The 26,702-nt window shown below is 41.9% G+C and overlaps 1 protein-coding gene across 2 annotated transcripts in view; it reads right to left on the reverse strand.

Annotated features, from left to right (window-relative positions):
• The window catches only part of LOC133258049 (ATP-binding cassette sub-family C member 4-like), a 656,993-nt gene that overhangs the window by 615,866 nt on the left and 14,425 nt on the right, over positions 1 to 26,702 (reverse strand). For both annotated transcript variants that reach the window (XM_061434381.1, XM_061434383.1), the window contains exons 4-8: positions 23,133 to 23,222; positions 17,776 to 17,939; positions 16,522 to 16,647; positions 14,526 to 14,775; positions 3,206 to 3,307 (exon numbers count right to left, since the gene is read on the reverse strand). In XM_061434381.1, coding sequence (XP_061290365.1) covers positions 3,206 to 3,307; positions 14,526 to 14,775; positions 16,522 to 16,647; positions 17,776 to 17,939; positions 23,133 to 23,222 — 732 coding nt within the window. The remainder of the gene's footprint in view (positions 1 to 3,205; positions 3,308 to 14,525; positions 14,776 to 16,521; positions 16,648 to 17,775; positions 17,940 to 23,132; positions 23,223 to 26,702) is intronic.

A 26,702-nucleotide genomic window follows, 5' to 3' on the forward strand; every position in this document is an offset into this window, starting at 1 on the left:
GATTGGAAGAACTGATATAGTGACAATCAGTATACTACCCAAAGCAACCTATAGATTCAATGCAATCTGTATCAAACTACCAACAATGTTTTTCAGAGAACTAGAACAAATAATTTCACAATTTTTATGGAAATACAAAAAACCTCAAATAGCCAAAGTAATCTTGAGAAAGAAGAATGGAACTGGAGGAATCAACCTACCTGACTTCAGGCTATACTACAAACCTACAGTCATCAAGACAGTATGGTACTGGCACAAAGACAGAAACATAGATCAATGGAACAAAATAGAAAGCCCAGAGATAAATCCACACACCTATGGACACCTTATCTTTGACAAAGGAGGCAAGAATATACAATGGAGAAAAGACAATCCTTTAAACAAGTGATGCTGGAAAACTGGTCAACCACTTGTAAAAGAATGAAATGAGAACACTTTCTATCACCATACACAAAAATAAACTCAAAATGGATTAAAGATCTAAGTGTAAGGACAGAAACTATAAAACTCCTAGAGGAAAACATAGGCAAAACACTCTCTGATGTAAATCATAGCAGGATCCTCTATGACCCACCTCCCAGAGTAATGGAAATAAAAGCAAAAATAGACAAATGGGACCTAATTAAACTTAAAAGCTTTTGCACAACAAAGGAAACTATAAGTAAGGTGAAAAGACAGCCTTCAGAATGGGAAAAAATAATAGCAAATGAAGCAACTGACAAAAAATCAATCTAAAAAATATACAAGAAACTCCAGCAGCTCAATTCCAGAAAAATAAGTGACCCAATTAAAACATGGACCAAAGAACTAAACAGACATTTCTCCAAAGAAGACATACAGATGGCTAACAAACACATGAAAAGATTGCAGAGAAATGCAAATCAAAACCACAATGAGGTACCATCTCATGCCAGTCAGAATGGCTGCTATCAAAAAGTCTACAAACAATAAATGCTGGAGAGGGTACAGAGAAAAGGGAACCCTCTTACACTGTTGGTGGGAATGCAAACTAGTACAGCCACTATGGAGAACAGTGTGGAGATTCCTTAAAAAACTGGAAATAGAAATGCCTTATGATCCAGCAATCCTACTTCTGGGCATACACACTGCAGAAACCAGAATTGAGAGAGACATGTGTACCCCAATGTTCATCACAGCACTGTTTACAATAGCCAGGACATGGACACAACCTAGATATCCATTGGGAGATGAATGGATGAGAAAGGTGTGGTACATATACACAATGGAATATTCAGTCAGTTCAATCGCTCAGTCGTGTCCGACTGAATCACAGCACACCAGGCCTCCCTGTTCATCACCAATACCCGAGGTTTACTCAAACTCATGTCCATCGAGTCAGTGATGCCATCCAGCCATCTCATCCTCTGCCTTCCCCTTTTCCTCCTGCCCCTAATCCCTCCCAGCATCAGAGTCTTTTCCAATGAGTCAACTCTTCGCATGAGGTAGCCAAAGTACTGGAGCTTCAGCTTCAGCATCAGTCCTTCCAATGAACACCCAGGACTGATCTCCTTTAGAATGGACTGATTGGATCTCCTTGCAGTCCAAGGGACTCTCAAGAGTCTTCTCCAACACTACAGTTCAAAAGCATCAATTCTTTGGTGCTCAGCTTTCTTCACAGTTCAACTCTCACATCCATAAATGACCACTGGAAAAACCATAGCCTTGACTAAACAGACCTTTGTTGGCAAAGTAATGTCTCTGCTTTTTAATATGTTATCTAGGTTGGTCATAACTTTCCTTCCAATGAGTAAGCGTCTTTTAATTTCATGGCTGCAGTCACTATCTGCAGTCATTTTGGAGCCCAGAAAGATAAAGTCAGCCACTGTTTCCACTGTGTCCCCATCTATTTCCCATGAAGTAATGGGACCAGATGCCATGATCTTAGTTTTCTGAATGTTGAGCTTTAAGCCAACCTTTTCACTCTCCTCTTTCACTTTCATCAAGAGGCTCTTTAGCTCCTCTTGGACTATTCAGTTCAGTTCAGTCCCTCAGTTGTGTCCGACTCTATGCGACCCCATGAATTGCAGCACGCCAGGCCTCCCTGTCTATCACTTGGAATATTACTCAGCTATTAAAAAGAATACATTTGAATCAGTTCTAATGAGGTGGATTAAACTGGAGCCTACTATAGAGAGTGAAGTAAGTCAGAAATAAAAACACCAATACAGTATATTAATGCATATGTATGGAATTTAGAAAGATGGTAACGATGACCCTATATGCGAGACAGCGAAAGAGACACAGATGTAAAGAACAGACTTTTGGACTCTGTGGGAGAAGGCAAGGGTGGGATGATTCGAGAGAATAGCATTGAAACATGTATATTATCATATGTGAAATAGATTACCAGTCCAGGTTCGATGCATGAGACAGGGTGCTCAGGGCTGCTGCACTGAGATGACCCTGAGAGATGAGTGGGGAGGGAGGTGGGAGGGAGGTTCAGGATGGGGAACACATGTACACCCATGGCTGATTCCTGTAAATGTATGCCAAAACCTACCACAATATTGTAAAGTAATTAGCCTCCAACTAAAATAAATTTTAAAAAAGAAAATATTTCTGGAAAGAACTGAACTAATCATAAAACGTTCATCTATTTTTAAAAATGACAATTTTTCTTCATTACCAAAAAAAAACAGCCTCAGATGTTATAGGAATTGCAAATCTATCAATAAGATGCTAGATTTTAATACATGAGAAACATTTTTTAAGCTTCTCCACTTCTTTCTTCTTGTCTGACACTTAAGGTTCCTAGTTTACTACTTTTCACCAGTTATTATTATAAATTAATGAGCCAAACACATCAGCTTCCAGTCTTCACACCAAACAGTTTCTCAGGACCAGACACTGAACTCCCTCCTGTTCATGCTTCAGGATCTGGTATTGCTCTGTTCAAATCTGTGAATTCTAACATTATAAACATATGTACTTTAAGCTCAAAATGCACTAATATGTTGAAAGTTCTCTTGAAAATGAGATAGAGAACAACATGTTAAACGTCTTGGGCTGATTTTATAATTAATCTCCATTAGTTGCAAACTTTATTTCAGATTTTGAGAATTTTTATAACATATCTTTAGTAAATTAGCAAATCATAGTTTCACCATAGGTAAAATCTCAAAATTCTCCAATAAATCTATGTTACAGTTGTCTGTCAGCAATCCTGAAATGGAGGATTTGTTACCTTATCCCAAAAAGCAGTGAAATCTTGCACATCCACAATTGTTTTACCATCTGATGGCAGCTGAGGGTTGTGCTGTGGTATCTCATCAAGTAATAGAAAGTGCTACAGAAAAAGGAAAACCAGACTGTTAAACTGCAAGGACAAAGCACAAACAAAAATAACCTCTTTCCTGGAATTTGCAATAAAAACCTATATAGCCTATATATTGTTTTGTCAATTGTACTTAAAGTGTTCATTCACATCAGAACATACTAAATAATATATAGAATAATATTTACTATTATTACAGAATATATATAATCAAATAATATAATATATATATTAATAGCATACATATATAGAATATTTTACATAGAGATGTGTGTATGTGTGTACATATGTGTATATATGTATATGTGTGTATGTGTACATGTAGATATGGTATATTATATAGAGAGAGAATTGTTGGCCATGAGTCTATCTGTAACTTTCTCAGCATTTTTCAGTGTACTAGTTTCTTCCTAAAGAGAAAATATGGCTCCAAACTCCAACACATTTATAACCTGGGCATTTAATGTTTTCTTTTTGAGTTAATAACAACAAACAGGAGAGTTGGTAAGAAATGATTCCATAAATATTAACTGAATCCCACCAGGTGCTAAGCACCATGCAACACTGCTAGAAACAGAGAGGAAGGCAATTCCCAGGTCTTCAGCAATCCGGTAGCACAGGACAGGCTGGGAACACAAGACCAACAACAGAGATGCCAAATGAAAACTCTTTCTCTGCCTGTTGTGGGTCATGACTCTTACCTGAGCATTTAAGACCACTCTGCTTTTCTCATGTGTGCTAAATCGATATCACTACTTACTAACTATCATTTACCATCATAATAAAAAATGTTCTTATTAAGTTAGTTTCCACTTCTTAAAAAATACAAGCATCTTTCCACAATCACTTGTCTCTTTTCCTCACTCAATGCCCTCTCTCCTCCTCGACAGCAGGAACAGCTCCATATTTCACTTCTTGTTATTTTCACACCACTGACCAACTAGTCAATGGAATTTAGCTGAATAAAACCAAGTCCTGTGAACCACTACAAGGCTAACATAATTATATATAGGAAAACTCCCTCTTGCCCTGGAAACGCTGGACATAATTTAGTGAGAAAAGCTACAGTGGTAGAGAAACTGACTAAACAACTAAGGTCACCCCTCACTGCACACCCCACATCCAATGTGTGGCAGAGACTGCTGGCTTTCCTCAAAATCTGCTCTCATTCTTCTAAGGTAACAGACTCCAGATTTTAGCTGCACGTGGCAGCCTGGAAGGAGATCCTCTCTCTCCAGCCTCCCAGGAAGACAGGTACAGTCATGTGACTAAATTCAGGCCAGTGGATAGTGACAACATTCAGGATCATCATCCACCCCTGAGGCTGCCAGCTGAGTCAAGGCCACATGCAATAGAATAACAAGAAAGAGTCTGGGTTCCTAACACCATAGAAGATCATAGTAGCCATGGGATTTGTTATGGGGAGAATTATAACCCCACAAAAAAGATATACTGAAGTCCTAACCCCAGTTAGCTCCAAATGTGACTTTATTTGGAAAGAGGGTTGTTGTAGATGTAATCAATTAAGGTGAGATCACAGTGGAGTAGGGTGGTCCCTTAATAAAATACAATTAGTGTCCTGATGGGAGTCACAGGGAAAGACACACAGACAGAAAACAGCCAAGTGTTATGATGGAGACAGAGTCTGATATTAGTTATAATCCAAAGAACATCAAGATTTGCCTATAACCACTAGAAACTAACAGAGGCAAGAAAGAATTCCCTCTTATAGGAGAAAATAAGAGGGACCATGACCTGCTAACCCTTTGATTTCAGGCTTCTAGCCTTCAGGACTATGAAACAATAAACTTCTATGATTTTAAGCCATGTAGTTTGTGGTACTTTGTTACAGCAGCTCCAGGAATCCCACTACAGAGCATTACAAGAAATCTTGCATGAGAGGAAAGACAAATTATTTGTGAAAGCAGCTTTAATGTGGGTAGTTCTAGGAACTAGAAGCAAACTAAATCCTAAGCAACACAGCGGGCAACTGAAACAAGCATGTGAGGATGTTTGAGAAAGAAAACAAGACATAAACAGTAATCTACTCCCCTAAACATCATAAACACCCTTCACATCCTTGACATGTAATTCATCATGTCACAAAACTATAAAAGTGATTGTAATCTTCTACTTCAAAACAACAACTGGTAAAAAACTGAACATGAATACCTACTTCTGTGCAGGAAAAGGAAGACAGGATCCTTGCATTTCTCTCAAAGATGAGCTGGTGGGGGATGTGGTTCATTCGTTCCCTCCTCTTCTCATCCAGGCTCACTGAGAACCTAACACTGGATACAGCTACTCCTACCCACACTGAGCCCATGTCCAGAAGGAGGCAGGATGGACGGACAATGGTCTAAGGACTCCTCCACAGACTCTCAACCACTGCAGCCTGAGTTCTCTCCACACCATCTCTCCCATCATCAGCCATGTACTAGCTCTCACCTGTTCTGAGGCAATTCATCTCCCTTCCGCTTCTCCCTTCCTCTTGAAACAATTTCAGAATCCAACTTACTATTAATCATTACAAATACTGATACAACTTTTCTTTTGCTGGTTCCTTCCCCAGCCCTCCCCTACTCCACTCCCTTCTGATCTCTTTACAGCGCCTCTGAGAGTGTCCACCACGCCTAACACCCTCCAGTGACCCACCAGCACCTAAGTCCACACTCCCCAGGTGGCCTCTGCCTGGACACCCTGAGTACTGACCTCACCCACCCTTCTAGTCCATCTCAAATACTAACTCTACTGAACCCAGCTCAACACATCCCTAGCTGGCACTGCCCTCCCTACCTCTGAATCCCCCAAAGAACATTACGTCACTTAGAGGGGAGACACTATGTCATTCACGCACTTACACAGTTCAACTCCAACCTACACCGAGCTTTGCACAGAGTCTGTCCATCATGGGCAACAGGTAAGGGAAGGAACAGATTGTAAGGCTGTTCAAATCAGCCCAGCCGTTAACTGCATGGCTACAGCTTTACACAGGTTGAGCTAACACAGCAACAAACAAAAGGTTATATGTATATATTGGACATCTTGTCTAGATAGAATCAAATTCCAATTTCAGCTTAAGCCTGTTACCAAGACAAAAACTCAATATTCAGTGTGCGTAGAGTAGAATAGAAAATTCCCCACCTGAAAAATGAAAAGAAAAGGAAAAGAACAAACATGCCCTAAGTGAGGAATTAAACCTATTGAGCACTTGTCCCCAGAAAACTGAGGTCTGAAGGGGAAAGACATCACAGTCTTCCAGGGATTAAATGAGAATCCACTCATCTCATGACCAGCTTGTAAAGGTGCCAGAAGTGCCAGCTGGATTTTCCTCCAGGAGTCAGGCTGATGAAAAAGCTGAAATTGAATGGCCATTAGAACCATGAGTGCAGATTCAGAACAGGAAAGGTATCCACATCAGAATTGCAGTCAAAAAGATTGACTTCTCAGTGGCTGGTAGGAAAAACCCTAAGTAGCTTTGTGAGCAATATATTAATAACTTCAGAGACACATTTTACTGGCTGTAAAAGTCACTGAAAACTTTCAGTGCTTTGAAGCTAAAACAAGATATTTACAATCCCATTAGGGTTATTAAAAGCCAAGAGTTTCAGTTTCCTTTCCTTATTAAGAGAATGTAGAGGGACTTCTTGGGCCTATAAGGTCATAGTAAATCATTTCTTTTTTTGTACACAGAAAAAAGGAAATTACAAAGCACATGTAAACAAAAAGACAAGAAACTGTGAAGCACAAGTAGGTCTGCCCATGGAAATGGACAACTGCAACTCCTCCAACGTGGGTAGGGGTGGTGGATTTTCTTCCTAGGGCTCCCAGAGACAACCTGAGCAGAAATCCTAGAAGATGAACATCCAGTCTACTTTGTCCCAGGCTGCAGGAGGCCATGCAGCAGCAGGGCTCAACACCACACTGGGTCCTAAACTCTATGTGCCCACCACGCCTCCAGCCCATCCGTGGTCAAAACTTGCCCGGTTCTGACCACCTGGTCAGTAAACTCAGCTGGTCTTTTCTTCCACACCTGCTGCCCTTCTCACCTTTTAATTGGGCATGAACACATCCAAGTGAGAGTCAGGGAAAGGAAGAAAAGTAAACTTCTGATCATTGCCTGTTACCTGTTAGATAACAAGACAGGAGGCTAAATTAAGCCAATGACTAGTTGGTGAAGTAGGTCTTATGGTAAACACTGAGGTATTTCAAAAGCATCTTAGAATCCAAAATCAAGTTAATGCTCTTCACCTGCCCAAATTTGGCTCTCTTCTATTATTCGTTACTTAAGTGAATCCAGGTGATTTTCCAGCCCCAAAACCCAAAATAGCCCATAATCCACCTCTACTTTTCCTCCATTCCCAACTCAAGATGTGCCCTGAGTGGCTCTCAAATCTGGCCAAGTCTATTTCATCCTAAACCAAACCACATCATCTCACCCCTGGACCATGTACCATATTTACATCCTGGCAAGCCCTGAGACGATAAAAAACAAAAACCTTAATATTACTTATAGGGCCCTATACAATCCCCTGTTCTGTCCTGCAGTACTCTCTACCATGCAGCATATTTTTGGTTCCTCAAATGCATGAATCCCCTTCCTGTGCACCAAAAGCCTGTGTTACATGACCATCCCCAGGAAAATGCAAAGTATCAGCCTCCCACCTCCTCCACCCCAACACACAGAATTCCCCAGGTAACTTCCTTAGCCTTGCCAGGAAACACTACCTCCTAAACTACACCAGCATCTCTGCCAAAGCACCACATGGCACCTCGGACATTTCCTTTGAAGGACTCAGTTCAGCTCAGTTCAGTCACTGAGTCATGTCTGAATCTTTGTGACGCCATGAATCGCAGCACGCCAGGCCTCTCTGTCCACACCAACTCCCAGATCATTTCAAATCAGTCGCTCAGTTGTGTCCAACTCTTTGCGACCCCATGAATCGCAGCACACCAGGCCTCCCTGTCCATCATCAACTCCCGGAGTCCACTCAGACTCACGTCCATCGAGTCAGTGATGCCATCCAGCCATCTCATCCTCTGTCATCCCCTTCTCCTCCTGCCCCCAATCTCTCCCAGCATCAGAGTCTTTTCCAATGAGTCAACTCTTCACATGAGGTGGCCAAAGTACTGGAGTTTCAGCTTTAGCATCATTCCTTCCAAAGAAATCCCAGGGCTCATCTCCTTCAGAATGGACTGGTTGGATCTCCTTGCAGTCCAAGGGACTCTCAAGAGTCTTCTCCAACACCACAGTTCAAAAGCATCAATTCTTCGGCGCTCAGCCTTCTTCACAGTCCAACTCTCACATCCATACATGACCACAAGAAAAACCATAGCCTTGACTAGACAGTCCTTTGTTGGCAAAGTAATATCTCTGATTTTCAATATGCTATCTAGGTTGGTCTTAACTTTTCTTCCAAGGAATAAGCATCTTTTGATTTCATGGCTACAGTCACCATCTGCAGTGATTTTGGAGCCCAGAAAAATAAAGTCTGACACTGTTTCCCCATCTATTTGCCATGAAGTCATGGGACCAGATGCCATGAGCTTAGTTTTCTGAATGTTGAGCTTTAAGCCAACTTTTTCACTCTCCTCTTTCACTTTCATCAAGAGGCTCTTTAGTTCCTCTTCACTTTCTGCCTTAAGGGTGGTGTCATCTGCATATCTGAGGTTATTGATATTTCTCCGGACAATCTTGATTGTGCTTCTTCCAGCCCAGCGTTTCTCATGATGTACTCTGCATATAAGTTAAATAAGCAGGGTGACAATATACAGCCTTGACGTACTCCTTTTCCTATTTGGAGCCAGTCTGTTGTTCCACGTCCAGTTCTAACTGTTGCTTCCTGACCTGCATACAGGTTTATCAAGAGGCAGGCCAGGTGGTCTGGTATTCCTATCTCTTGAAGAATCTTCCACAGTTTATTGTGATCCACACAGTCAAAGGCTTTGGCATAGTCAATAAAACAGAAATAGATGGTTTTCTGGAACTCTCTTCCTTTTTCCATGATCCAGAAGATGTTGGCAATTTCATTTCTGGTTCCTCTGCCATTTGTAAAACCAGCTTGAACCATCTGGAAGTTCACGGTTCACATATTACTGAAGCCTGGCTTGGAGAATTTTGAGCATTACTTTACTAGCGTGTGAGATGAGTGCAATTGTGTGGTAGTTTGTGCATTCTTTGGCATTGCCTTTCTTTGGGATTGGAAGGAAAACTGACCTTTTCCAGTCCTGTGGCCACTGCTGAATGTTCCAGATTTGCTGGCATATTGAGTGCAGCAGTTTCACAGCATCATCTTTCAGGATTTGAAATAGCTCAACTGGAATTCCATCACCTCCACTAGCTTTGTTCGTAGTGATGCTTTCTAAGGCCCTCTTGACTTCCCATTCCAGGATGTCTGACTCTAGGCGAGTGATCACACCATCATGATTATCTTGGTCGTAAAGATCTTTTTTGTAACAGTTCTTCTGTGTATTCTTGTCACCTCTTAATATCTTCTGCTTCTGTTAGGTCCATACCATTTTTGTCCTTTATCGAGCCCATCTTTGCAGGAAATGTTCCCTTGGTATCTCTAATTTTCTTGAAGAGATCTCTAGTCCTTCCCATTCTGTTGTTTTCCTCTATTTCTTTGCATTGATCACTAAGGAAGGCTTTATTATCTCTCCTTGCTATTCTTTGGAACTCTGCATTCAGATGCTTATATCTTTCCTTTTCTCCTTTGCTTTTCACTTCTCTTCTTTTCACAGCTATTTGTAAGGCCTCCCCAGACAGCCATTTTGCTTTTTTGCATTTCTTTTCCACGGGGATGGTCTTGATCCCTGTCTCCTGTACAATGTCACGAACCTCCGTCCATAGTTCATCAGGCACTCTATCAGATCTAGTCCCTTAAATGTATTTCTCACACCCATTGTATAATCATAAGGGATTTGATTTAGTTCATACCTGAATGGTCTAATGCTTTTCCCTACTTTCTTCAATTTAAGTCTGAGTTTGGCAATAAGGAGTTCATGATCTGAACCACAGTCAGCTCCCAGTCTTGTTTTTGCTGACTGTATAGACCTTCTCCATCTTTGGCTGCAAAGAATACAATCATTAGTCCAAGGACAAATGACACACAAATGCACATCCACGATGAGTTTCACTCTTTGATTCTTTATTAATTTCTCACTTGATGAAACATAAATTTCAAGCAGGAAGGTCTTCTCCACACTTGCTTGCATGCCACTGTGTGGATACAATCTAGCCTGCACCAAGCATCAGGTAGGCACTCAGCTATATTGTGAACTGACTGAATTCAGGAAAATTCCAAATTTTCCTCCTAAAAAGTTTAGCATAAACCATGACAGGCTGTTTCTCTCAGTTGATTTAAGTCTTAAGAAGATCCTGTTGTCTTTTATATTTGCTAAATATGCTTTGGACTTCCCAGGTGGGCACTATCGGTAAAGAACATGCCTCCCAGTGCAGGAGATATAAGAGACATGAGTTTGATCCCTGGGTCAGGAAGATCCCTTGAAGGAGGGCATGGCTACCCACTGCAGCACTTCTTGCCTGGAGAATCCCATGGACAGAGAAGCCTGACAGACTGCAGTTCATGGGGTTGTGAAAAGTCGGACACAACTGAAGTGAATTAGCACAAAACAAAGCATGTTTTGGCATTGTGTGTTTCTTTCTACAGCTAAGGAAGTGTTTCCCAAATGTGGCTTATTTTCAGGTACACAGGGGCATTGATTAAAGACATAGATATCTTGAGCCCCAGCCAATATCTAGTATATCAGAAACTCCAAAGTTTGAGCAGTAAGCTCTAATAAGCACTCCAGGTGATTCTGATGAATAGAGAACTAGATTTTTTTTTAAGGGTTGTAGAAACTATATGGGCTGAAAAAGGGTCTATGATCTAAAAATATATACATTTCAACGATTAATTCAATTCACCATGAAGCAGTCTGCCATGCTAACACCAACCTTCTCACCACTCTTATTCTTGGCCATTTGTCCTGCCTTTACTAAAAACAGCTACTGCCAACAGATCTCTAAATTCCTTGACCACCTATCTACCAGAAACTTTATGTACAAGAGGAGAAACTTCCTATCCAAATCAAAGGTGCTTTCTTCATGAGGGCACAAAGCATCCCGACAAAGTCAGCCCCAGAAAATTCAAAATTCTCAGCAGGTCACAGCTTTAATATGACTGCATACATCTACACAGGAAAGAATTTCAAGCCTCAGACATTTCAGTTGCATTTTAATGGAAAAGAAATTTTAAAAATCCTACCTGAATATTTGAGCCCAATTCCCTGAAAACCTTCTGCAGGACCCCTTTCATGCTACAGTCTTTAGTGCATCACATAATCTACCAAAGAATCAGAGTTATCACTCTCCCCACTACAACCATGCTTAATGGTGAGGCATTTGCAGGAGTCCAGGAATGGTGGAGTTGGATGGTTCCTTCAGTTGCACATTTTCTGAGCACCTACTATTTGGGAGGACTGAAAAGATGAAAAAGGCACTGTATCTGCCCTTTAGATAAATCTGGAGTTCAGAGAGGGAAAGAAATCCATAAGCACATGATTTAGTGCGGACATAGTGACATCCAGGAGCGCAAATGAGGATATGGGGATTCAAGAGGGTGTGGTTAATTTTATGTCAACTCAACTAAACCACAGTCTCCAGACACTTGCTCAAACACATAATACATTGAAAGTATTTTTCAGATGAGATCAACATTTAAATTAGTGCCTCATCCAATTAGTCAAAGGTCTTAAGAGAGACTAGACTGACCATCACCAAAGAGGAGGGAATTCTGTCCTAAGATCACTTTCAGACATGAAGTGCATTTTAGCATAAAGCTTCACACTGTTAATCTTTATTATTTCATGATGGTCAGCAAGACAGTCCAACTAATTTTGTTAAGCGAGTAAGCCTGAGTGTTTCTGATCATCTACCAGGCCCAGGTGCCCAGCCCAGGAGACAGGCCAGCAGAGTCTACATGAAAACCAGGCCATGCAGAACACAACTCCACTCTTTAGACAGCAGGTCCACCAAGTCCAGTTGGGCTGATTTGAGACACACAGATGGACACACAGAACAAGGGGAAGACTCAGATCTATCCCCATTCTGGGTAAGATCCAGCTCCCCTGGGTTGAGACCCCCACCAACTCAAACATGTTGCAGAAATGCCTAACCCCAATCTGCTCCCTCCTCAGCATTTCTCCAGTTTCTAGTGCAGATTGGATCACCCTGGGCATCTGTGGGGTCCCAGCCATTTCCTGTAACTATTGTCTCTGTCAATCCAGTTTATTTGATGTTCATGATGTGTCCAGCATGGACCAGACCCTACACTAAAGAACCACCAGACTGTCTGCTGTCATGGGGCCCAGAATACTCCTGGAGAGTCAGCATCATCCTACCTGACACAGTACTGGGCCGTGCACATAGATGGAAACCATGGATCAGCATGAACAAAAGTTCTGGGAGAGGGTCATGGGGCTGCTGGAGGCTCAGCAGCATTTGCTTAAATCAAGAACAGAAGAAAAGGCAACCCAGGGGGCCCAACAGAGTGAGCCAAGACCCCAACATAGGGTGAATGTGGCAGGTCACAGACACTGCTCCTTCCCATACCCTGCTGCCAGAGCAGAGGGTCCTGTGCTGGGAAACAAACAGAGTAACCAGTGGAGCCTAGAATTTAAAATTTTGATTCTGCAAGAAACAGAACATTTGAGTGAGGGAACAGGGAACACTTCAGAGTGAGACTAGATGATGAAAACTATACTTAAGGAGATATTCCATGTGACAGAAGGTACTAAGAAGGCAATAATGTAACAGTGGTTAAGAAACCAGGCTTTGGGCAGAATCCTAGATCTATCACCTACAAGCAATGTGAGCGTGGGTGAGCTATTTTACCTAATACAGGAAAATGTTTCCTTATCTGTAAGTGGGGACACTAATGTTTGTCTCATTCAATTGCTGTTAGGATTAAATGAGATGAGATGTCAGATTTCAAGAGATCCTGGACCACAGCGAGCCCTGGCAGCAGAGATAGAAGAAAATGGCTGCAGGCAGCAGTAATAACAAAACCACAGCAGCACAACACACATGTGAAATTTTCATCTGGACAGGTCACCATGGTCCAAGGATATTCCTAAATGTCGTATTTCAAGATATGAAAGCCATGAAAAAGAAATTTTGTTGAACTGCATGGACCATCCCTTAACAGTGCTGCTAAAAGCCCATGTCAGAAAGAATGATAAATTCAGAAATCAAAACTGACCCCATATGACTGATCTGTTTTTTGGCTAAAATAGTTTTCTATATTACAGAAACATCACTAAAAATCTCAGCTTTTGTGACAAGACCCCAAAATAAGATATCATCACAACTGGAGCTACCTAACTTCACTGGAGATCTAGTACTGGTCCATCCATCATTGTGGAGAAGGAGGAACAAAGCAAATCAGACCTTTCATAAAATCCCAGACACTTAAGTTCATGCCCAGGCTGCCTCACAGAGCCAGGTTATCACTGGAAACCTATTCATAAACACATGAATACCTGAGCACCTACTCTGTGCCAAAACCTTGACTTGGTGATGTAAATGTTATGCCCCTGGCAATTTAGGGGCAGTTAGTTAGGAAAAGGAGACAGTGGATATCGTGGGAATCACAAATTTGAAAGGAAAAGTCTAGCTAGTGATAGGATTGAACAGTCAATGAAAAGAAGAGGGATGAAAAGGCAGATGCAAGAGGTAAGCTCAGGCATGAACAAGCAAACCATCTATGGAGGAAAGAAACCATTTTTAAACACAAGGAATTAAGTGAAGCTGAGGCCATCCTCCTACCCAAGAAGCAGTGACCTCTCAGCAAGTACCTATCCTCCCAGCCCAGAGAGGAATCCTGTTCACCCCAGGACTAAATGCAGTCACCACCTAGTCATTAGTACAGGTGATGCAATCTGTTTGCTTCTCCTGATTTTAGATATTTTAATAGCCCTGAAGTCATCACTTGTAGACTGAGAGCCCTGTGTTACTACTGCCCATAAAGGAGCAGGGAACTTGCAATATTAGCAATATAGTCTACCTAAGACAAGAGGGGAGTATTTAAGACAGTTTAGAATGACTGCCAGTTTTGGCACTGAGAGAGTTAAACCTCACCTAACAGGAACAGAGTGATACCATATAAAAGGAGGCATTTTACATAAAAATCCACCTACAACAGAAAAAAGTTATTTGTCTCCAAACCTTGATTCTTTGGATGCTGACAACAGCCTCTGACACCTTCTCAACGGCCATGGGGAAGTAGAGGGTGCTCGAGAACCTCAGAGCCTCGAACAGTGTCACCACCACAAACACTTGGCTGGCTGTGATCACGTTGTCAAGGAGATCATTGGTGATGAAGGTGACAGAAATCATAATTTTGCTCACAGCAAAAAATGAAGCCAAATTCATTCCTCTAAGGTAGGAACTTGTCAGAATCCTGGAAATTTCCTCCCTGGAAAAGAGAGTAGGAAATAGGTTTTAAAAGAAGTATTGATATCCTAAGCATGAATTCAGTGCCCCGTGTGAATGGCCTTTCTAGGGAGCAGAAACCGATTAATATAAACCATCCCTCATGTCATGGAGACACTATACAGTCAAACCCAGGGGTCTGCCCCAAATTCAGGACCACTTCATCACCACTTCACTCTCCCAACTAGAGGCTTGCTGTGCTGTGCTGTGTTAATCACTCAGTTGTGTCCAACTCTGCGACCCCATGGACTGTAGCCTGCCAGGCTCCTCTGTCCATGGAGATTCTCCAGGCAAGAATATTGGAGGGGGTTGCCATGCTCTCCTCCAGTGGATCTTCCCAACTCAGGGATCGAACCCAGGTCTCCTGCATTGCAAGTGGATTATTTACCGACTAAGCCACTAGGGAAACCCAAGAATACTGGAGTGAGTAGCCTATCCCTTCTCCAGGGGAACCTTCTGACTCAGGAATAGAACCAGGGTGTCCTGCAATTCAGGTGATTCTTTACCACCTCAGCTATCAGAGAAGCCCAAATAGAGGCTTAATGTCACCCTTTAAAAATTTGGGGGTCAATTAGACTGGATTTGAACATTCACAAGCATTCGTAACCACAAGTTCTGTGCTGGGCTTTTCACTGATGACAGAAAGGCACAGCCCATCATCACCTTCAGGAGCTCATGAACTTGGGGGGAAGAGAATAACACACCCCAAAACTGTGAGATACCAAGACAGCAGATGGCACGGTAGTAAAGAACCCACCTGCCAAGGCAGGAGACACAAGAGACAGGGTTTTGATACCGGGGTCACGAAGATCCCCTGGAGGAAGAAATGCCAACCCTCTTCAATATTCTTGCCTGGAAAAATCCATGGATGGAGGAACCTGGCAGGCTACAGTCCATGGGGCCATAAAAAGTCTGACATAACCAAATATACATGCGTGCACACACACACAAGACATTAGATGGAGGTAGCCAGCACAGACCCAAGGAGCCCAGAGCAGAGGCATGCAACTCAGAGCAAGTCACGTGGATGCAGACCCTGAGAAGATGAGCTGGAGTTCGTCAGGGCTGGCAGAGGCCAGAGAAGAAGGAAGATAAGAGTGTATTTCCAGCAGAGGGCGGGGCTCCCACAAGGTACAAAGGTGAGAGGTGACGGGGGGGGGCCAGAGAAGTCTAAATATCTTGTGCTGATGTAGAAATACTCATCAGATGTTGAAATGAAAGGTAAAAAAAAAAATTTTTTAATATAAAGCAAAATGAAAAGGAACAGTATTTTCATGCTTCCATTTGAAATAAATAATAGTGGTCCATGTAATTCAGCTCCACATATGTACACCCAATCTCTATTTATAATCTCTTCATTTGTGCTCAATCAACATAAATTACAATTTTATTCTGAATGTCATTGCTTCAAATACTAACATCTTGCAAGCACTGCTTACTGGGATTTGGGGTACTAAGAAATACTTGGAATTTCATTTTTGCATAGTATGAAGAATACATAATTTTTCCTTTAAAAAGATGGTAAATGGAAGAGCAGGTTAAAATGATGTCTCCACTATTCTATTTTACCTCTTGCCACATGTGACAGGGTCGGGGGGAGATAGTGGGGTGGAGTGCCTAGTATGAAGATGCAAATTCATCTTCATGTGAAAACTTGGTAGAACTTCTACATTCAGTAAAAATGGTGGGGAGTAGTGCAAAACTCGGTGTGATATATACAAAAACTTACCTTCTCAATGTGGTAATAAGGTCTGCAAATGACTTTTCCCAAGCATACATTTTTATTGTTCTGATGCCAGTTATAACTTCACTCATTTTTCTGATCCTGTCATCTGTGAGATCTGCAGTTTGACTCCTGGGGGACAGACGTGAGAGATGAGCCTTAGTGACCACAGCTCAACTTTCCATAGTAGCAGCAGGGGGCACAGGGAGGGACCAGGGATCAATGATTTCCTACAGCTCTTTTGTGATGACAACACAGGCAGGTCCCACTCAAAGTACAAATGGAGACAAAGAAACTAGGAAGTCAACCATTTAGCCTAATTCAAGGAGTATCTTGGAGAACTTGCAGTATTGGCTAAGGAAGACCTGAAATGAGTCAGATACAAACCATCTGCACAAAAATGTCACAGTTGGGCAGGGAAGCCAAAAGGAATCTAACAGAATACCACGTCTGTGCTATAATAAAATAGGAGTAAAGTGCTGGGCAAAAAAAAAAAAAATGGGACTGTTAGTTCCACAGGGAAAGGAGAAGAAAAATTTCAGAGACCTAGTAGTAATGGAACAGAGCCTTGAAGGATAAGGAACATCTTTACATAGCAAAGATGGGATAGGAAATTCCAAATAGAGAAAAATACCACACATAAAGGCACATGCAGACGCATGCCCACACACACACAAAAGAACTCAACTAGCTTCAAAGAACACATCCCCTCCATTACCTGATAACCTAGACAGTGACTACCTCCAACCATCTGGGACCTGCTTCAGGTCTAACTCATTGCCATTAGGCCCTACATCACCAGTTACTTTTCTATCTCATACGCTGCTAGGAATGTGGGGCTTTATAAAGACATAATTGAGATTGACTTTGTACTTGAACACTTAAAAATTAATGGAAACACTGAATTAAAAACAAGACATGAACATGCATACCTGAAAATCATTCTAACACAAGCATAACAAAACTATATGCAGCTAAAATTGAGCCTATACGATTATTACTATTTAGTAACATTCAGATAACTTCAATATAGGTCCTCTATTCGGGAACGGTGTTGGGAGGGTCCAGAAAATGTCTTTACTTTTCCTGTTTCAAGGTCAGGCTTCAGTTTAAAGCTGGAACCACAACTGCCTTAGCCTGAAGGGTTTACAACACATGCACAGAAGAGAGTAGAGGAGGTATCTTGCTTAGGAAAAAAAAAAAAAAAGCATGGAACAGACTGTGGATGTTACCAATTTTTTAAACCTGTGTTTCTCTTACCGAAGTGATGAAAAAAACATCCCAAAGCAGCTTTGCACCAGCAGAAGAATAATGAGAACTGCCATCCCAGCAAGACATGGGATTCCTATTTCCATCCAGAGCAGGGCGGTCACTGCAATAGCCTGCAGTGGCCCCACCCACAGATAGTGCAAGAACATCGTTACCTTAAAAGAAAAAGACAAAGCCATCTTAGGATGGTATAAAAACAAAACCAGAGACACAGTGTAGAAACAATCTGCTCTGAAGGAACACAAAGGAACCTAAACAGAAATCATTTCAGTTCAGTTCACTTCAATCGCTCAGTCCGACTCTTCGCGACCCCATGGACTGCAGCACGCCACACGTCCCAGTTCATCACCAACTCCCGGAGTTTACGCAAACTCATGTCCATTGAGTCAGTGATGCCTTCCAACCATCTCATCCTCTGTCGTTCCCTTCTCCTCCTTCCCTCAATCCCTCCCAGCATCAGGGTCTTTTCCAATAAGTCAGTTATTCACATCAGGTGGCCAAAGCATAGGAGTTTCAGCTTCAACATCAGTCCTTCCAATGAACACTCAGGACTGATCTCCTTTAGGACGGACTGGTTGGATCTCCTTGCAGTCCAGAGAATCATAAGAGTCTTATCCAACACTACAATTCAAAAGCATCAATTCTTCAGTGCTCAGCTTTCTTTATACTCCAACTCTCACATCCATGCATGACTACTGGAAAAACCATAGCTTTGACTAGACAGAACTTTGTTGCAAAGTAATGTCTCTGCTTTTGAATAAGCTGTCTAGGTTGGTCATAACTTTTCTGCCAAGGAGTAACTGTCTTTTAATTTCATGGCTGCAGTCACCATCTGCAGTGATTTTGGAGCCCCCAAAAATAAAGCCTCTCACTGTTTTCACTATTTCTCCATCTATTTGCCATGAAGTGATGGAACCAGATGCCATGATCTTAGTTTGCTGAATGTTGAGCTTTAAGCCAAATTTTTCACTCTCTTCTTTCACTTTCATCAAGAGACTCTTTAGTTTTTCTTCACATTCTGCCATAAGGGTGGTGTCATCTGCATATCTGAGGTTGTTGATATTTCTCCCAGCAATCTTGATTCCAGCTTCTGCTTCTTCAGGCCCAGCTTTTCACCTGATGTACTCTGCATATAAGTTAAATAAGCAGGGTGACAATATACAGCCTTGGTGACAATATGCAGCCTTGATGTACTCCTTTTCTTATCTGGAACCAGTCTGTTGTTCCATGTCCAGTTCTAACTGTTGCTTCCTGACCTGCATACAGGTTTCTCAAGAGGCAGGTCAGGTGGTCTGGTATTCCCATCTCTTTCAGAATTGTCCACAGTTTATTGTGATCCATCTTTGGCTGCAAAGAATATAATCAATCTGATTTCAGTGTTGACCATCTGGTGATGTCAATGTGTAGAGTCTTCTCTTGTGTTGTTGTAAGAGGGTGTTTGCTATGACCAGGGCATTTTCTTGGCAAAACTCTATTAGTCTTTGCCTTGATTCATTCCATGTTCCAAGGCCAAATTTGCCTGTTACTCCAGGTGTTTCTTGACTTCCTACTTTTGCATTTCAGTCCCCTATAATGAAAAGGACATCTTTTTTGGGTGTTAGTTCTAAAAGCTCTTCTAGGTCTTCATAGAACCATTCAACTTCAGCTTCTTCAGCATTACTAATTGGAGCATAGACTTGGATTACTGTGATACTGAATGGTTTGCCTTGGAAACAGAGATCATTCTGTTATTTTTTAGATTCCATCCAAGTACTGCATTTCAAACTCTTTTGTTGACCATGATGGCTACTCCATTTCTTCTGAGGGATTCATGCCCACAGTAGTAGATATAATGGTCATGATATAATGATATAATGGTCACCAGATGGTCAACACCAAAATCAGATTGATTATATTCTTTGCAGCCAAAGATGGAGAAGCTCTATACTGTCAGCAAAAACAAGACCAGAAGCTGACTGTGGCTCAGATCATGAACTCCTTATTGCCAAATTCAGACTTAACTTGAAGAAAGGAGGGAAAACCACTAGACCATTCAGGTATGACCTAAATCAAATCCCATATGACTATACAGTGGAAGTAAGAAATAGATTTAAGGGACTAGATCTGATAGATAGAATGCCTGATGAACTATGCACTGGGGTTCATGACACTGTACAGGAGACAGGGATCAAGACCATGCCCATGGAAAAGAAATGCAAAAAAGCAAAATGGCTGCCTGGGGAAGCCTTACAAATAGCTGTGAAAAGAAGAGAAGTGAAAAGCAAAGGAGAAAAGGAAAGACATAAGCATCTGAATGCAGAGTTCCAAAGAATAGCAAGAAGAGATAAGAAAGCCTTCCTCAGTGATCAATGCAAAGAAATAGAGGAAAACAACAGAATGGGAAGGACTAGAGATCTCTTCAAGAAAATTAGAGATACCAAGGGAACATTTCCTGCAAAGATGGGCTCAATAAAGGACAGAGATGGTGTGGACCTAACAGAAGCAGAAGATATTAAGAAGAGATGGCAAGAATACACAGAAGAAATGTACAAAAAAGATCTTCATGACCCAGATAATCACGATGGTGTGATCACTCACCTAGAGCCAGATATCCTGCAATGTGAAGTCAAGTGGGCCTTAGACAGCATCACTATGAACAAAGCTAGTGGAGGTGATGGAATTCCAGTTGAGCTATTTCAAATCCTGGAAGATGATGCTATGAAAGTGCTGCACTCAATATGCCAGCAAATTTGGAAAACTCAGCAGTGGCCACAGGACTGGATAGTCCTGTTTTTTCCTTCCAATCCCAAAGAAAGGTAATGCCAAAGAATGCTCAAACTACCACACAATTGCACTCATCTCAAACACTAGTAAACTAATGCTCAAAATTCTCCAAGCCAGGCTTCAGCAATATGTGAATAATGAACTTCCAGATGTTCCAGCTGGTTTTAGAAAAGGCAGAGGAACCACAGACCAAATTGCCAACATCCACTGGATCATGGAAAAAGCAAGAGAGCTCCAGAAAAACATCTATTTCTGCTTTATTGACTATGCCAAAGCCTTTGACTGTGTGGATCACAATAAACTGTGGGAAATTCTGAAAGAGATGGGAATACCAGACCACCTGACCTGCCTCTTGAGAAATTTGTATGCACGTCAGGAAGCAACAGTTAGAACTGGACATGGAACAACAGACTGGTTCCAAATAGGAAAAGGAGTACATCAAGGCTATATTTTGTCACCCTGCTTGTTTAACTTATATGCAGAGTACATCATGAGAAACGCTGGGCTGGAAGAAGCACAAGCTGGAATCAATTGCGGGGAGAAATAGCAATAACCTCAGATATGCAGATGACACCACCCTTATGGCAGAAAGTGAAGAGGAACTCAAAAGCCTCTTGATTAAAGTGAAAGAGGAGAGTGAAAAAGTTGGCTTAAAGCTCAACATTCAGAAAACGAAGATCATGGCATCTGGTCCCATCACTTCATGGGAAATAGATGGGGAAACAGTGGAAACAGTGTCAGACTTTATTTTGGGGGGCTCCAAAATCACTGCAGATGGTGATTGCAACCATGAAATTAAAAGACGCTTACTCCTTGGAAGGAAAGTTCTGACCAACCTAGATAGCATATTCAAAAGCAGAGACATTACTTTGCCAACAAAGGTCCGTCTAGTCAAGGTTATATTTTTCCAGTGGTCATGTATGGATGTGAAATTTGGACTGTGAAGAAGGCTGAGTGCCGAAGAATTGATGCTTTTGAACTGTGGTGTTGGAGAAGACTCTTGAGAGTCCCTTGGACTGCAAGGAGATCCAACCAGTCCATTCTGAAGGAGATCAGCCCTGGGATTTCTTTGGAAGGAATGATGCTGAAGCTGAAACTCCAGTACTTTGGCCACCTCATGTGAAGAGTTGACTCATTGGAAAAGACTCTGATGCTGGGAAGGACTGGGGGCAAGAGGAGAAGGGGACGACAGAGGATGAGATGGCTGGATGGCATCACTGACTCGATGGACGTGAGCCTGAGTGAACTCCAGGAGTTGGTAATGGATGGGCAGGCCTGGCATGCTGCGATTCATGGGGTCTCAAAGAGTCGGACATGACTGAGCAACTGAACTGAACTAAACTATTGTGATCCACACAGTCAAAGGCTTTGGCATAGTCAATAAAGCAGAAATTAATGTTTTTCTGGAGCTCTCTTGCTTTTTTGATGATCCAGCGGATGTTGGCAATTTGATCTCTGTTTTCTCTGTCTATTCTAAAACCAGTTTGAACATCTGGTAGTTCAAAGTTCACGTATTGTTGAAGCCTGGCTTGGAGAATTTTGAGCATTACTTTACTAGCGTTGTGAGATGAGAGCAATTGTGCAGTAGTTAGAGCATTCTTTGGCACTGCCTTTCTTAGGGATTGGAATGAAATTATCTCAGTGGGTTTTAAATCTGCTGAAACAGAAATCTAAGTGTTCACCCAGATGATGCTCTTCCAGGACAGCATAGGGCTGGGTGCAGAGGGACATCCAGGGACAACTGTACCAGCAGCACTGGGAGGAAACCCTCAATTTTCCCTACAACACATATGAGCTCAGGGCTTCCCCAAACTCTCTGTGCTCCAACATACAGCCCCCATTTCTCCCAGCACCCCCAGGAAAGCTTAGATTATTACACTCTCTCCAGTAATTACTTGTGTATTTACCTCCCTGATAGACTGTGGCTTCTACAGGGCAGAAACTAAGCTTTATTCATCCCTGAAAGTGAGTGGGGGCCTTACTTCATGTTTGATGAATGAATACTGGAAAGAGAAGTGTCTACTACAACACAGATCTGACCAACAGCTACAATGCTCTGGATAATCTGATCTATCCATAAAGTCAGTGGGAATAAAAGACTGTGGGAAGGGGGGAAATTGGAGAGTTGGTTGTATCTGTCTAGGGACCACTCACTTGGCATTATTCCTCACAGTCTCCCTATGCAGAAGGCACTGAACAGGGCACAGGGGGTAAAATAATCCATGCCCACCAGCCCTTCATCATCCAGAAGAGGAGGAAGACAACAACACTAATACTACATGCCAAGAAGGGCCATGCCAGGAGGGTCCTTAGGTGTACTAAACAAGTTGGGCAAGAACACTGCCGCTTACTTACTATTGTAGTTATGATGCAGGCAACCTTAGGAAAACCAAACTCTCATCTACAGGACAACACACATGGTTACATCTAAGTTGCACACAGAAGAAAGGAGTATTAGATAAAGAAAACCCTTGTCTTATGTCCCCAACAGATCCTGACCGACACCAAACCTTGGCACCTGGCATCTCAATAAGCTGAACCCAGTGAGGACAGGAAATGAAAGAGGACCCCTCGGGGCAGCTCACCTGGTCAAACCTGTTCACATCGTTGGACAGCAAGTTGACTATCTGACCTGTGGTGGTCTTCCCCATGGCCAAAGTACTCAGGCGAAGTGTCTAAAATGAGAAGAAGAAAAAAAAAAACAGAGAACTGGATTCCTGTGATGATACCAAGGCACTTTTAGACCACAACAAAATGGAATGTTTCCATGGGGTCTTGTGTGGTATCAGGAAGAGCAGGAGGACTGAGACAGCAGGGCTCTGGGGAGCCTCATTGATACTTCGTGTCCTCAATGTGGTGGCAGCCCCACCCAAAAGGACAGCAAAGGGAGGAGCAGGAGATAGAAGCAAGTCCCCCACCCCTGTTTCTCAATGATCTTGGACCTGTCTGAAGTATAAAGGATGTAGGTTTAGACTTTCAGTTCAGTTCAGTCACTCAGTCGTGTCCAACTCTTTGCAACCCCATGGCACGCCAGGCCTTCCTGTCCATCACCAACTCCTGGAGTTTACTCAAACTCATGTTCATTGAGTCGGTGATGCCATCCAACCATCTCATCCTCTGTCATTCCTTTCTCCTCCCACCTTCAATCTTTCCCAGCATCAGGGTATTTTCAAATAAGTCATTCTTCACATCAGGGGGACTTAGGAGCCAAAAAAGTAATTTTGAGCCAAATTAGATCAGAGTGGGGAGGCTGTCCTCAGAAAAGAAATAAGAATGCTCAAAATACTGTTCCTATGAGGAAACTGTGTTCTTAATGCTAGACTGCCAACTTTACAGAAAACACAGCTTGTACTGCACAATCCCTTTATTTGGTAAGAAGTTCTGAAAAATGCCCTAGAGAGCTGAAGACCATGAACAGACACTATGACCTGATTCAAGAGACCACCATTTGGATCCAAACAGAATCTCAAGGTTCATAAAAACATTTCAGCATTCTGTGACAACCTACAGGGGTTAGGATCATGTAGGAGATGGAATTGAGGTTCTAGAGAGAGGGAACATATGTGTACCTACGGCTGATTCATGTTGATATATGGCAGAAACCAACACAATATTGTAAAGCAACTATCATCCAATTTTTTTTAAGTTTCATTTAATCAAGTTAAACAAAAAAATCAATGCTCAAGTGGGAATGTAAAACAATGTAGGCATGATGGAAGAGAATATGGCAGCTCCTAAAAAAACTAAACATAAAATGGGCATATAGTATAGCAATTCCACTTCTAGGAATGTACTCAAAAGAACTGAATGAATGATCTTGTGTCCATAGCAGCAACATTTACAATAGTCAAAAGGTGGAAACAAAACAAATGTCCACTAACAGTTGGATGAATACATGGAATGTTATAAATATCTGTAACAGAATATTTTCAGTTCAGTTGGTCAGGCATGTCTGACTCTTTGCGACCCCATGGACTGCAGCACACCAACATTCCCTGTCCAACATCAACTCCTGAAGCTTACTCAGACTCATGACCATAGAGTCAGTGATGCCATCTAACCACCTCATCCTCTGTCCTCCCTTTCTCCTCCCACCTTCAATCATTCCCAGCATCAGGGTATTTCCAGTGAGTCAGTTTTCACATCAGGCAACCAAAGAATTGGAGTTTCAGCTTCAGCATCAGTACTTCCAGTGAATATTCAGGACTGATTTCCTTTTGGATGGACTGGTTGAATATTTTTGCAGTCCAAGGGACTCTCAAGAGCCTTCTCCAACCACAGTTCAAAAACATAAATTCTTCGGTGCTGAGCTTTCTTAATAGTCCAACTCTCACACTCATACATGACTACTGGAAAAACCATAGGTTTGATTAGATGGACCTTTGGTGGCAAAGTAATGTCTCTGCTATTTAATATGCTGTCTAGGTTGGTCATAGCTTTTCTTCCAAGGAACAAGCATCTTTTAATTTCATGGCTGCAGTCACCATCCATATGATTTTGGAGCCCACAAAAAAGAAAGTCTGCCACTGTTTCCATTGTTTCCACATCTATTTGCCATGAAGTGATGGGACCAGATGCCATGATCTTAGTTTTATGAATGTTGAGTTTTAAGTCAACTTATTCACTCTCCTCTTTCACTTTCATCAAGAGGCTCTTTAGTTCTTCTTGGCTTTCTGCCATAAGGGTTGTGTCATCTGCATATCTGAGGTTATTGATATTTCTCCGGGCAATCTTGATTCCAGCTTATGCTTCATCCAAGCCAGCATTTCACATGATATACTCTGCATATGAGTTAAATAAGCAGGGTGACAATATACAGCCTTGACATACTCTTTTCCCAATTTGGAACCAGTCTGTTATATGTCCAGTTCTAAGTTGCTTCTTGACCTGCATATAGGTTTCTCAGGAGGCAGGTCAGGTGATCTGGTATTCCCATCTCTTTCAGAATTTTCCACAGTTTGTAGTGATCCACACAGTCAAAGGCTTTGGCATAGTCAATAAAGCAGAAGTACATGTTTTTCTGGAACTCTTGCTTTTTCAATGATCCAATACACGTTGGCAATTTGATCTCTGGTTCCTCTGCCTTTTCTAAATCCAGCATGAATATGTGGAAGTTCATGGTTCATGTACTGTTGAAACCTGGCCTGGAGAATTTTGAGCATTACTTTGCTAGCATATGAGATGAGTGCACTTGTGTGGTAGTTTGAGCATTCTTTGGCATTGCCTTTCTCTGGGATTGGAATGAAAACTGACCTTTTCCAGTCCTGTGGCCACTGCTGAGTTGTCCAAATTTACTGGCATATTGAGTGCAGCACTTTCACAGCATCATCTTTTAAGATTTGAAATAGCTGAACTGGAATTCCATCACCTCCACTAGCTTTGTTTGCAGTGATGCTTCCTAAGACCTACTTGATTTCACATTCCAGGATGTCTGGTTCTAGGTGAGTGATCACACCATTGTGGTTATCTGGGTCATGAAGGTCTTTTTTGTACAGTTCTTCTGTGTATTCTTGCCACCTCTTCTTAATATCTTCTGCTTCTCTTAGGTCCCTACCATTTCTGTCCTTTATTGAGCCCATCTTTGCATGAAATGTTCCCTTGTTGTCTCTAATTTTCTTGAAGAGATCTCTAGTCTTTCCCATTCTACTGTTTTCCTCTATTTCTTTGCACTGATCACTGATGAAGGCTTTCTTATCTCTCCTTGCTATTCTTTGGAACTCTGCATTCAAAATGGGTGTATCTTTCCTTTGCTCCTTTGCCTTTAGCTTCTCTTCTTTTCTCAGCTATTTGTAAGGTCTCCTCAGACAACCATTTTGCCTTTTTGCATTTCTTTTTCTTGAGGGTTATCTTGATCACTGCCTCCTGTACAATGTCACTAACCTCTGTCCACAGTTCTTCAGGCACTCTCTTTATCAGATCAAATCCCTTGAATCTATTTGTCACTTCCAGTGTATAATCATAAGGGATTTGATTTAGGTCATACCTGAATGGTCTAGTGGTTTTCCCTACTTTCCTCAATTTAAGTCTGGATTTGGCAATAAGGAGTTCATGATCTGAGCCACAGTCAGCTCCTGGTCTTGTTTTTGTTGACTGTATAGAGCTTCTCCATCTTTGGCTGCAAAGAATATAATCAGTCTGATTATACTATCTGTTTA

This window comes from Bos javanicus, chromosome 12, assembly GCF_032452875.1.
Source record: "Bos javanicus breed banteng chromosome 12, ARS-OSU_banteng_1.0, whole genome shotgun sequence".
NCBI lineage: Eukaryota > Metazoa > Chordata > Mammalia > Artiodactyla > Bovidae > Bos > Bos javanicus.